The 12,883-nt window shown below is 32.8% G+C and overlaps 3 protein-coding genes across 3 annotated transcripts in view; 2 read left to right on the top strand and 1 right to left on the bottom strand.

Moving 5' to 3' along the window:
* The window catches only part of LOC123709698 (paired box protein Pax-6), a 48,142-nt gene extending 47,352 nt beyond the window's left edge, over positions 1 to 790 (top strand). Inside the window, exon 9 of the mRNA XM_045661205.1 lies at positions 526 to 790. Coding sequence (XP_045517161.1) covers positions 526 to 614 — 89 coding nt within the window. The 3' untranslated portion in view covers positions 615 to 790. The remainder of the gene's footprint in view (positions 1 to 525) is intronic.
* Positions 791 to 2,177: 1,387 nt separating this feature from the next.
* LOC123710301 (transmembrane 7 superfamily member 3-like) lies at positions 2,178 to 9,073 on the bottom strand. The gene is made up of 9 exons (XM_045662114.1): positions 8,733 to 9,073; positions 8,020 to 8,343; positions 6,207 to 6,466; positions 5,742 to 5,913; positions 5,183 to 5,350; positions 4,901 to 5,053; positions 4,455 to 4,715; positions 3,960 to 4,119; positions 2,178 to 3,167 (listed from the first exon to the last, which is right to left on the bottom strand). Exons 1-9 carry the CDS (start codon positions 8,806 to 8,808, stop codon positions 3,098 to 3,100), a joined length of 1,644 nt encoding a protein of 547 aa, XP_045518070.1. The 5' UTR covers positions 8,809 to 9,073; the 3' UTR covers positions 2,178 to 3,097.
* A 652-nt stretch (positions 9,074 to 9,725) lies between these two features.
* LOC123716222 (ankyrin repeat and sterile alpha motif domain-containing protein 1B-like) overlaps positions 9,726 to 12,883 on the top strand; it is a 93,437-nt gene continuing 90,279 nt past the window's right edge. The window contains exon 1 of the mRNA XM_045671876.1: positions 9,726 to 9,969. Coding sequence (XP_045527832.1) covers positions 9,866 to 9,969 — 104 coding nt within the window. The 5' untranslated portion in view covers positions 9,726 to 9,865. The remainder of the gene's footprint in view (positions 9,970 to 12,883) is intronic.

Below are 12,883 nucleotides of genomic sequence, written 5' to 3'. Positions count from 1 at the left end.
GGCGATTGGCAGACCAGTCATAAAGCCAGCCGTCTCGTGTAAACCACCCTTTGATAGGATGCCTATTTCTACGGGAGATACGGGTATATAACGATATGTAGGGAATATTCATGGAAGCGTCTAAGGCTTTACGTATTGAAAACAATGAAAAGGTAGACTAGATATAATACGTGTTAGGTTTATTTTATTGGTTGGTGCATTAATATGTATTATCTACTAACAGTGCAGTTGGAGGTAAAGAAGTTTTGTCACTAAATGTATGATAAAAGTACCGGTGTTAAAACTCTGATAGCTAGCTAATTAACTGTTTAATTATGAGCTTATTTTTTCACTTTTTATAGTACGAAATAAATTCATAAGCTATTTCAGCAACATACTAATGTTGCAACTATTTATTGAGTGATAATTATCTGTTATAATACAAACTGATATGTTATCGTAATAATCTAAGTCAAATTTGAACCGAATATGTGTCCCCTTTTTTTCTAATAGACTGCATTTTAATCTTGAATCTTTTATTTGTAGGTGTGATATCGGCGGGCGTCAGCGTCCCGGTGCAAATTCCATCGCAGGGGCCGGACCTCGCGTCCAATTACTGGGGACGACTTCAGTGATCTCAGCTATTCGGGTTCCCGCATCGATTGCTCTCGATGCCCGAGAACCCGAGCGTGCCCGAGTCGCCATCTAGCGGCGAACTGGCGCACAACTACGCGGACGCTCATTTGTCTATGAACGCTCTCAACATGACAGCCGGCCACGACGTCATGCCCGCCGACATACAGGAGAACAATTCCGCGTCGTAAGTGCTACAATGCATACGTTAAACTGATGATGTTCAAATTTAGCTGATAAGCTGACTAATCGATGAATTATGTTAATTCTCCATAGACTATACCCTCGCATCTAAGTGTATATAGCTGCCATCTATTGTTGGGTAGAGGTTTCGTTAGCGACGCGACGGTATTGTGTTCAAAGTTTAAGAAATGTAAATGATTTGTGCCAACATTTGTAATAATTGAGTGTTATGCGCCCTTTGCTTGCACAACCCTTCTTCCTTTGATGTATGCGGCAGGGGTGAGAAATATTAATGCTATAGAGAAAAACGTGGCAATAAGCTTCGTTACAGCGATTTGTTTCAACCCTCTGACTACAAATTGACATTCGGGGCATGTTTGTATTATTGTATAATAGTTACATTAATAGATGTTGTAATGTGTTGAGTCACAATTAAAATAGCACATTTCGAAACGAATTAATTTATTTATTATCATTAAGAAGATCAATATTGCTGTGATTATAATTATTACGTAGGTGTCTAGTTAGATTATTTTTAATTCAATTGAAATAGTTCGAGAGCATGTCAAAATCGGTGTGTTAAGATATCATCGTAATAGTAATGGTACAGCACAAGTCTCATCTTAATCTAAGGAAATGTAAATGGTTAATATATTTTTCATTAAAATAAATGCAATACGGATGTGTTATAGTCTTATAGACGATAAGATCTGTACTTAATTTTTAAGTGTAAAATAAATTATTAGTCGATAAAGTGCATATAGATTGAGGAGATTACAGTGAAATTTATTAATAAATACGGCATTAACCATTTGTTTTGTTTTCTTTACAATTCGCTCCCCAATTCAATTTTCAAGTGTATCGAATTTAACAATACTTTATTACTCACATTGAGAAGCTACGCAGATGACGTTAGAACATTCGAAACAAAACCTTATTCCGCTAAAATAGTGTTGCCATATACGGAGCATTTTAGTACTAAAATTTTACTGTTAACTATATTTGGGCGGTACGTATTAATTTTGCGTGTTGGCGCTTTATAATCCGAATAGTTTTATATAGGGAGCCATACATTCCCCTATTTAGATTGGGAAGGGTCGCACAATGGGATGGGATTAAATGTTTTGTATTGTCGGCATTAGACTGATCTCAAGTTATTCGCGCGTATGGCTTTTTCTTAATGGTTAACTACTTAATGCACCCAATGTTGTACAATTCAATTATTATTAGAACCATCCTGATGGTTTTTATCGTTTTTGATATTATGCCATAAAATATTAACGAATTTTAGCTTCTAAAACTATCGAGAACAATTTACCGAAATCATATCGTTTTGAAAAGTATATTTTTGTTAGAAGATTATATATATTAGTAAAAGATCATTTAAAATACGTGCTTTATTCAAAAAACAATACGTTGGACTAAAACTAGATAAAACAAAAAATTTGCGGGACAATCAAACACATGTCAGTATTGAAATAAACAATTGCACAGATTATCAACGCTTATAATTGGTTTAGATTATCTATGCCCCTCATGAGGGGAATTGAATTTCGAACGCATCTTTTGTTCCATAACATGTGCGGTTTGAGTTAATAAAAATACCACTTCGTGTCATGTAGAGAGCTATTGTGAATTCCTTTATTTAAATAACGAATACATTTTATTTAACGGTTTTAAAGATACAATATTACGTTTTGTGATATTTAATTACCCACTCATATAAGTCTAAAATAGTATACGTTGCCATAGTTACGATAAAATGTTAAATGGGCAATTTCTTTAGCAATTTTACCACTGGAGGCACTGTAGAAATTTAATATAATGATTATTATAATATTGAGCATGGTTATTCCAAACGATACAGTGATACTTAGTATAGGGAACTAATAAAATTCTCAAACTTACACATAAATCAACTTAATGATATAAATATTTTTAACTTTTACCGTGTAAATTACCACAGGTTATATATACCATACACAAAACCTATATTAATATTAAATGCGCGTACGCATCAAATATCGGAAACAAACGTTGCTATCTCTCATTGGAGTATATTAAATGAAAGAGTCAGCTATATGACGAGTGATGTTTGATTCTGGGTATTTTTCAAGACTTTGGTGAATTTGTGAGATCGCTTTGATTAGGGAATGTAAAAATGGCGCGAAAATGTTTACTAATTTAACATAGAGAAATACATGAATTTTGACATAGAAATCTAGGACGTATTGGTTATACTTTAATCCGTAAAGATTTTAAATATTATTGGAATATATATAAGGAACTTGAATGTCGACACTTAAGCCAACAGTGGAGATCTTTCACTGGTAACAGTGCTGCGTTGATTTCTTGAGACCACACGAGGATAACTGAAAAAGTAAAATTAATGTATGTACAGGGCTGTCACTTCAAATCATTTACAATCGGGGGATACTTATCTCTCTAAACTGCAATGAAATTTGATGTATTTTAAAATCGAGAGTACATGTATGTACTTTTTTATAACAAATAAAACTGTTTTACAGTTGAAACTGATTTAAAATATAATAAGAGTTTAATAACAATGTTAGAAATTTTAAAGTTCAAATAAAAACAATTTTTTGAAGGACCAGAGATCGTCCATTAGTTTGACCTGACGTATCCGATATTATATTTGAATGGTCACCTATTAAGATTCGAATCGTCGACGACCAATCAATTTCAGTGCGGCTTGATCCCTTGGCGTTGCGTAGAGATATTGGGTCTCTGTGCATCTTCTACCGCATTTACCATGGGGTGTGTTCAGAAGAGTTGTTCGGTCTAATCCCCGCAGCTGAGTTTCATTATCGGACGTCAAGGCAAAATACAAAGTACCATCCGTAACACCTCGACGTCCGTCGCTCCACAACTGAACAGTTTGTAAGGCAGTTTCTGCCACGCACCACCACCATGTGGAACCAGCTGCCCACTGAAGTATTTCCGAACCAATTCGACTTAGGGTCCTTCAAGAAAAGAGCGTACCGATTTTAGAAAGGCTGGCAACGCACTTGCGAGCCTTCTGGCTATGTGAGTGTCCATGAGGGGTATCGCTTAACATCAGGTGAGCCTCTTGCCCGTTTGCCTCCTATTACATAAAAAAGACAGGCTTGAACTACTGCCACAGATCTGTATTTTACACGTACCGGCCAAGGTGGTGAGGTGTTGCCCCATACAAGGACCTCGGGACTCCAGGTCGAACACTCCTAGGTGGTGGGGGAAATGGGGGTCGACCGTAGTTATGAAAGTGTTGGAAGAGGAATCCAGACATCGCTAAACCAACCCACAAGAGACACATGAGAGAATCTGAAATTATTTCTTTTCGTTAATAAAGTTTTTAAAAGGAAACGACAATTTTGACTTATATTTAGTATAACTCCGTATGTATAGTATCAGTTAGTCTTGCCCGCTCTACGCCCTTGACTTGCGAACTGGTAGTAAATGTTAATTTAGAATCAATTTAACATCCTTTATTACTTTCATAAGTATACCTGTTAACCTATATGAATAAAGTTATTTTGAGGTTGAGTATATTGTTTAGTTTAAATGTGTAGTTTTTTAAGTGACATTTTCTTTGTGATAGAAACCCTTTAAAAACAATTTATATCAATAAAACATGAACAATACATATAAAAAATTACCTTCCCATTCGAACGGTGGTTCTAAGACAGCTTTATTAAACTTCGGTATGGTTGCTCGTCTCATAGTATTTATGATAATATACTTCATACTAGAGCCCAAATAATAGTCCATAGAGTACACTGCTGCGTACGCGCCGAGTATCGCGCAACACAGTATATTTGACAGGAACGTCATAGACACCAGAAGCAAGGAGGTTGTTAGCATTATACATATGAATAAAGTCCAAAAGTTCACATCGGATTGTAGAGCTGTCAACCCGCCTAAATATGAAAAATATCTAAATTATACTCAAATCAATTATTAACTTAGGGTAGGGTCATAATAGTAATTTATATATTCAATGAAAAAACCATATATAGTTGGAGGTAGTGCAGAATTCGCTCTCTGCATATAAAAAAAAAAACAATAATTCGATACAAAACGCTTATTACTATGTAAACAATACCTGGTAGCCCGTAGTAAATTATAGCTGAGAATAGAAATCCCACATCTAGTGTCGCTAGAAACACAGCGAGAAAAGGTATACCGTAAAACCACCAGAACAGTAACCATATTGCCCCAAAACATATTCCAGAAAGTATAGACGCACCAAGAAGTGCTGTAATAAACAAAAAAAACACGGATTCCAAAAAACATATTTTTTTAAAATTCTTACGTATTTACGCAATTAAAAAAATATATAGAACAGGGTGGTCAACATTAATGTGGAAGGAAAAACATAAATTACCAGGTCTATCCAAATCAGCCATCAAAGAAATAAGTATATAGGTAACAATGCCGCCACTTATCAATCCTATCAAAAACATCTCAGTCTTAAAGAACCTGTGTCCATAGAAACATACAAACAAACCAATAAACAATATGGACGCTAGTAATAATTGTGATAGTGCGTCATCTGAAACAAAAACACAAAAGAATTACGCATTTGCCGAAGTTTGAAACAATCACATATAAATAATAATAAAATAAATAAATCAATGGTGCTACAACCTTTTTAGGTCTGGGCCTCAGATTTCTGTATCATTTTCATAAACATTTGTGAATCGAATAGGCAAGTAAGTGATCAGCCTTCTGTGCCTGACACACGCCGTCGACTTTTTTGGGTCTAAGGCAAGCCGCTTTCCTCACGATGTTTTCATTCACCGTTTGAGCTAATGTTAAATGCTCACATAGAAGAAAATCCATTGGTGCACAGCTGGGAATCGAACCTACGACCTTTGAAATGAGAGTCGCACGCTGTCGCCACTAGGCCAACACTGCTCCTGCTATATAAATAATAAACGTACCAAAAATATCACAGTCTCCTTCGACTAAAGGCGCGCATGCGTACGTATACGTTGGTACGTAGACTGAATACGCGCTTGCGTTCTCCACACTAATTGCTACAGCTACGTAGATAGATCCTACGCCTTGGTACGCACTGAGCATGCGTCGATTGTGGAGACCATTATCTGGGATCTATAGTATTATAATAAGCAAAAAACGTAATTAACAAACCAAATTTAGTAAGTATGTCTTGGATAGAGAAGGAATATTTTATTGATAAAGAAAGTGTTGATAAAGTGAGTGGTTATAAATAAGACAAAATAATGTGGGCCGCAAATAACGGAATACAACCAAAACTCATAATTATGAGACATTGTCGTAGCATTGATGATTGAAACAAAACGAAAATACACTTGTTGTCAAACTAATTTTTGTTTAATTCAGATTCTATTAATAATTTATTAATTCAACAAATTCACACTTACAAACTCCCCATTTTCTTCAATATTGTCAACCGTCAACATTTTCTGAATACCTTCAAAATAAACATCGGCCTCGAAGTTTCGTTCAGGCAAGTACATTTTATAAAATAGCAACACTACATTACCAATAGTGTTGCATTTATCATCTAATTGATCTTTAGGTGGTGGTGCATCAACCAGAATATATTCATTATTATATTTAGTTTGTAGATAAGGGGATATGGGCACGGGAAACTCCATGTTGCATCCACCAGGGATTGGGTCTGAAAGTGAATATTGTTAGGGAATTTAATGAATATTAGAAATTCATTAAATTCCCTAATATTTTAGAAATTTTCTTAGTCTAGAAACACAAAATAGGCTAGAATTCACAAATATTAGGCTTACATATGAAGTTAGTATTTTGTCGTACCTACTGGCCACTTCGACCTCAAAGTCAATTTCTCTCAACTCGTGCATTTGTTTTTCAAACCTTGATTAATTAAATTTTCCCGTTTTCATTTGTTTTCTTAGCGTCACTATTTATAAAATGGAAAACATGAAATATCGCGTTATTTACGAGTAGGTACGATTTCTATCGTAGCACCAGTGTTGCAGAAACGAATTGAAAGATTAATGCGTACGGCGGCGGTGACGCAAAAGAAAACAATGCGTTTTTGGTTTCAACCTTTTTTTGTTCTGGAAATTTCGACCTCAGAGCAAGCCAGATAGATGGACTGCCGTAGACCAAAGTTGATAACGAAGAATTGAAGGCTATTATGGAAGCGGATCCATCGCAAACTACGTGAGTTAGTTGATTGCAGCAAATTGGTGAAAAAGGTAGGTTCTTCACGGATTTAGTGAAGCATATCGACAAACGCGCTTTGACCGCTGCGTAACATTAATCATAATCGAAAGCGCTCATCGCTATGCCTGAACCAAAACCAGCAAAATCGTGACCCAATCGAAAATTTACTCCAAAAAAGTTACTTGTGAGCGTTTGGTGGACTAGTGCCGGGTCGTTCACTATATTTCTTAACTCTGTCTAGACGATTACGGCAGACAACCAAGACTGGTCCTATCGCTCTAGGCCACTGCTGCTTCACGACAACGCTCAACCACACACTGCACAACAGACCATATTAGAGGAGATTCAATTGGAATGTCTAAACTCTAAAACATCCACCATACTCCGTATCTTGCTCAATTTTTTTTCAAGATTTGAATCTTTTTTGCAAGGTAAAAAATTCAACTCGAAACAGTCTCCAAGGATTTTAAGTCCAAATGTTTATATTAGTAAAGGGATCAATACAATGCTAGATACATTAATTAATTAAATATATTCTATTAAAATCTATGTATAATATTTTTTGGTTCCTCCCATACAAAATGCCAATTTCATATGTAAGGACCTAATGTAATAGAGAAAATGTGATAGCTTACTCTTCCATGGTTTTTTTCCCTTTGATATGAAGTGACAATACTTAAGAGGCATTGTTTATTGCACAGTTTTATTTAGAATTTAATGTTTCTTAATCTTACATATTGAGTATAATTAAATGAAATTCTTTTGATATGGTTTACTAAACAGCAATATAAATGAGTCACAGATAATATGTGACACTACTAGATAAGTCCAATAATAAATACTAAACAAATTGTGATATCAGCTGGTTACACTAAGCATAATGATAAAATATCACATGTACATTTTCGTAAGCTTTGTTTTACTTTAAAAGTCAGAACATATTCGGAACCTCAGACTACTTGATTCAAAATTAACAATTCTATTTGCAAGGTATAAAAAGTAGGCAGTAAATTTATTTTGAATACATACCATCAAGACTATATCCATGAACAGATACATAAAGCAACAGACTAACCAAATTTTGGTTTATTATAAAAAATGTATCAATAGTAGGTAAAACATTACTATATAATCCTAAATTGGTACCATATACAGATGATCCACGAACATTTGTAGTATTATACAATGTTATATTATACAAATGACTATGGACTTGAAATATAATATAAGATACATTTTTGTCTTCATTGATACAGTCAACTTGCAGAGTGGAATTTGCTTTTATAGTTATAAAACCACCATATAACTCTTTATTTCCCCATGATAGTGTGTTGTTTAATATGAGTGTTAAATCTGCAAGAAAAAAATATTAACCTAGATGAAAGTGAAAGTTATTGCAAGCTGGAGATTAGAGATATATTTTTAGTATGACAATACGCAACAAACAGGCACAGCATCACATAAAATTCATTATGTGTTTATGTATATCATAATTTTACTTTATTTGAAAACCTCAATAAATAATTGTGTTTTATATATTATAACAGATATATTATTTAATTCTATTACAAACTAAAAATATTTAAAAAAAAGTGAAGAAGTGTGAAGTGTTTACTAATAAGTTTTGAGGAGTAGTGCAAAGGTTGTAGAATAATTAATTGATTATTTTAAAGTATGTACTTAGGGGGTGGTGCTTTGCAGTGCAGTTTGTTTTGAATTGGCTTTTATCTTTATTTACTTACTTTGAGCACATCCATTCTTTATTAACATTAACGTAAGTAGACAAATACCACACTTCACCACACTTCTTGAAGACATTTTACTCAGTAGCACAAAATCTATTAGGAGCCAGAGTAAAACTATTAATTATGTACTCTAATTAAATTTGTCGGCAATCAGCTGTTGATGTTGACATTATAGAACAGCCGACGTAGCGATTATTGAATTGAATTACAAAAGCGATCGCATAATTAGAAAGTTTAATCGATATTTAGGATCACTGAACTTCTTATAAATCACAACATTTAATCATTTTTAACCGACTTCATTTAGTGAAAACATTGCGTGTCTAACTTTTTTCTTGTGTTATTGTAATGTAAACTGTCACATGTGAGTCAATCCTCATTGTCAATTGTCAAAAGAGCTGTGAACTGTGAAGACCTAAGGTGAAATAAATTCTATTTACCTATGTAAAATAGAACGAAACACCTCATTCACAGTTCGGCAGGGTTAAATAATATAACATTCAGGTTCCTTCTGAATTTATACATTGTAAGAATATTGAAGTTTTGTGAATAAAATCGGATGAGTCAATAAGTCGAGTAAAGTCTAATTACACCAAAAAGACCAAATAATTACTTGATGTTATTATTTTATTTTACATTAAATATTTCAAACAATTTTATCCTACATATTAATGGAAATGTGTGCAAACCTATTATATACAAAGGTAACCATAAGGTTATTTTAGGTAGCTGGATTTTAAATGGAAGATTTTTAAAATTACGTCCAGTACTTTAAATTAATTAAATGCAATACTTAAACTTTCTTTTTAAAGTAACGGCTTTGTTGAAAATATGTTAATACATTTTAAGTATTTTAAGATATACATAATAATAATATAGTAAAGATTCTTAATCCTTTTATGATTAAATTCATTTTTATGAAATGTCATGTCCACTCATTCTGTATTTTGTCGGTCATTCAATAGCAATATCGATTCCCACCGTGGCCGGTAGAGCGCACTCACGTCTAATTTAAACATGGCGGCTCGATCAATGAAGTTGTACTTGTTGTAGTGTGTAGTGAATTCTAGTGTAAAAATTGAAATGGTTATACATTGTGATCGTACTCTGGTTTAAGAAATAAATGGGCCATGGGAAGAGGCCAGGATTTGTTAGATGCGGCGCGCAAAGGTGATGAGCGGAGTGTTGAGAAAATATTAGCACAAATAACTAAAAGGAGTGGTCCTTTTACAAGGTAAATTCATGTTTCGCTATATATATAGGTCACGTATTAATTAAAATCCATAAGTCTGAAAACTAATTGTTCCACATTGCTATTTGTTCAAAATAAGTTTATTCTTAAGTCTTAGTTCCGCGAAAATCTGGTCAAAACCAAAACATTGTAATGTACGTGAGGGTTTTTCAATGTTTACGACTCTGTTCTTCCAAGAATAGAATTAATTAATCTTGTGCATGTGAAAAAGAATGGAATTTCGTATAATAGGGGCCATGGTGCAGTATTTTATATGTTTTCTAAGATATTCTCTTTAATATAAACCTATTACCAATTAGGAAAACTGACACAAGGCTGGTCACTGAATTTCTTGATTTATTTTGCCTTGGAATTGTAGTATCATAGAAAGTATTAAGCCACTGAATGAATTCAGATGCATTATTCTAAAAATAAAATATTTGTACTTATAGTGAAGGTACTTAGTAGTTGAAGGTGGGTTAGATCATTAGATATAGGTAGTGATAAACTGTTGTATTTTATTTTACATTAAAAAGTTAGTATATAATTTTTTTTTTCCTGATGATTAAAATTGAATTATAGAGGATACTACTACATTACTAACATACATGAATACAATGTTAGCTACATTGTTTTATACAAAATATGTAAATAAAATAAACATTTTTTATTTTCTATTACCTTTTTTTTATCTATAGGCTTGATAGCAAACATCATGTTAGGAGCTTAAATGATAGAACTACTACATAATTTTTAAAGTCATGTTGTAAAACTTTTAAAAATCTATTTGGCTTTTGGTCTTCTTAGAAGGTACAAATACTGCTTGATAGCAACTTTACTTGGACATTTTTCCCACTATTGAAGACTTATATAATGTCATTGTTACTAATTGATGTATTTTTCATAGACAATGAAATCTTTAATTAAGCACTAATAAAAAATACAATGGAAGAGTGATCAATAAAATTTAGTAAGGTGGTAAAACATTATCTATTTAAGGAAGTAAGTAGCTAATACTGTTTAAGTGTTTGGCTCTGTGCCAGACTGTTAAGGTGGTACATTGAACTTACCCATCACATCCCATTCACCTACATATTGTATTTATGTATGCAAGAGGGTTTTATGAATTTTATGGCCCCTGTGAATTTATTACCATAATTTTATATTTGGATAATTTGATTAAGATTATAGGTTAATATTATTGGTATATACATAGCTTAGCTTTATTCTCCTTCAGATATTTATTGAATGTTGTTTAAATAATATTTCTGAGAATACGACAATAGGTTTATATGAATTCATTAAGGCAGATTCAGTAAGGCCTACATGAAAATTATTTGTAAAATAAATGCTGAAACATTTGCTATAACCCACTGAATAATTTAAATGCATTTGTATGAATTTTCTAGACACTAAGTATGATAATAATCCCTTGTCCCATTATTCAATGTAGAAAAATACATTTGTTTTTATCTTATCTATTTTCTTACTTATTAAATATTAATACTGAGTGCAATCACATGCAAATTTCCTATAAGCTAATCTCTTCCCAGCTTGTCGCCTGATGAAATGAGAACCTCAACTGCAAAAGCAGTGTTATTTTAACATCTTTATATCAGATTTCTATGTGGGATTATATATTTATGATTTATCTCTGATGGCATGATTGTTGAGGTTTCTGCTCATGTGGGTCTAACAAGCTTTGTGAAAAGTTTTTACACACTTGCAAGTGATATTTTTTTACATATTCAATGTTCCGGTATTGTGTTGTATCTGTTTAATAATATAAGAACATGTCTATATCAGTACAAACATTTAAGAATGTAAATTTTTATTTATTTATAAAAGCTTGCGAACACTCAGCACACTGATATTTACATTTAAAAAATTAGCAAGGTTGTATTTCTGAAAATTTTCAAAATAGGCTTCCTTCCTATTAATTATAAAATGGTAGTTATCTTATCTGTAGCAGTTATCTAATCCCAGGAAAATAGATAAAATGTAGTTGAGACAATGAGAAACGGTTGTATTATATTGATTTACTTTTGTACCTTTATAATAGTTTGCCTGACGGTAATATCTGCATATTGAAATTAATAAACTATAGATTTCACTCGAGTAGGTGCATTAATGTTTCCGTAACTAACTTTCAAACTTCATTTTACTACAGAAGCTGTTACTTGTTTCATCAGCTACTGTCTTAAATTATAACACAGATATTACTTGAAATTAATTATGTGAAAATTCTATTATGTATGTAACTATGTGACCTTAGTGAGTTAACGCCAAGGAGAACGTCTAGTAAGTACTATATATACCGAGAAATAAATCTGATCAACGTGACAAGTTATCACGTGGATATTAAAACAAATGCTTCCGCTCAACACGTATTGTTCGATTGTCTAATTAAATTACATACGTAAATTGATAGTTTAAACTTCCTAGTAACGCATGTATTAATTAATATTTCGTCATTCTATTCAATTTCATATCTATTAAAACTGTTTAAATGTATGGACTTCAGGACTTACAATTAAGCTCTTTTGATGTTAAAAGCCCAAGTTATCATTAAAAATATTCCAGTTTATATGATACTGTAATTATCGCTTCCTAGAATGTTTGTACGCTAAGATTAACGTAATTGATACATTTGCATAAAAAACTTAGAAAAAATGATTATGTACTTTGAGATTATTGTAAATGTACTTGGTTTTCGCAATAGCGATAAGAGAAAACCATTAAGTTAAACGATGAAACAGGTTTTCTATGACATTTTGCAACAATTTTATTGAACATTAGCGATTTACCGACTTCGCGCAGCCTTTTATAACTATATGAACCTACTTAGAGGGTAATGTATTATTCGAATCGTGTAATGAAATTTTTCCGGGTTTTCTCAAAATACATGCAACGCTTA

The sequence above is a fragment of the Pieris brassicae genome, chromosome 1 (genome assembly GCF_905147105.1).
Source record: "Pieris brassicae chromosome 1, ilPieBrab1.1, whole genome shotgun sequence".
In the NCBI taxonomy this organism is placed as follows: Eukaryota; Metazoa; Arthropoda; class Insecta; order Lepidoptera; family Pieridae; genus Pieris; species Pieris brassicae.
Note: the sequence above shows the minus strand (reverse complement) of the source record. Positions and strands in the feature narration are given on the sequence as shown.

Excerpts from the sequence above, each read along its gene's own strand:
- LOC123710301 (XM_045662114.1), bottom strand. The coding sequence starts at position 8,808 with ATGTCTTCAAGAAGTGTGGTGAAGTGTGGTATTTGTCTACTTACGTTA. Across the intron at positions 5,914-6,206 it reads TTGAAGAAAATGGGGAGTTT|ATCCCAGATAATGGTCTCCA; the intron begins GTAAGTGTGAAT and ends ATAATACTATAG. Across the intron at positions 4,716-4,900 it reads AATTTACTACGGGCTACCAG|GCGGGTTGACAGCTCTACAA; the intron begins GTATTGTTTACA and ends TTTCATATTTAG.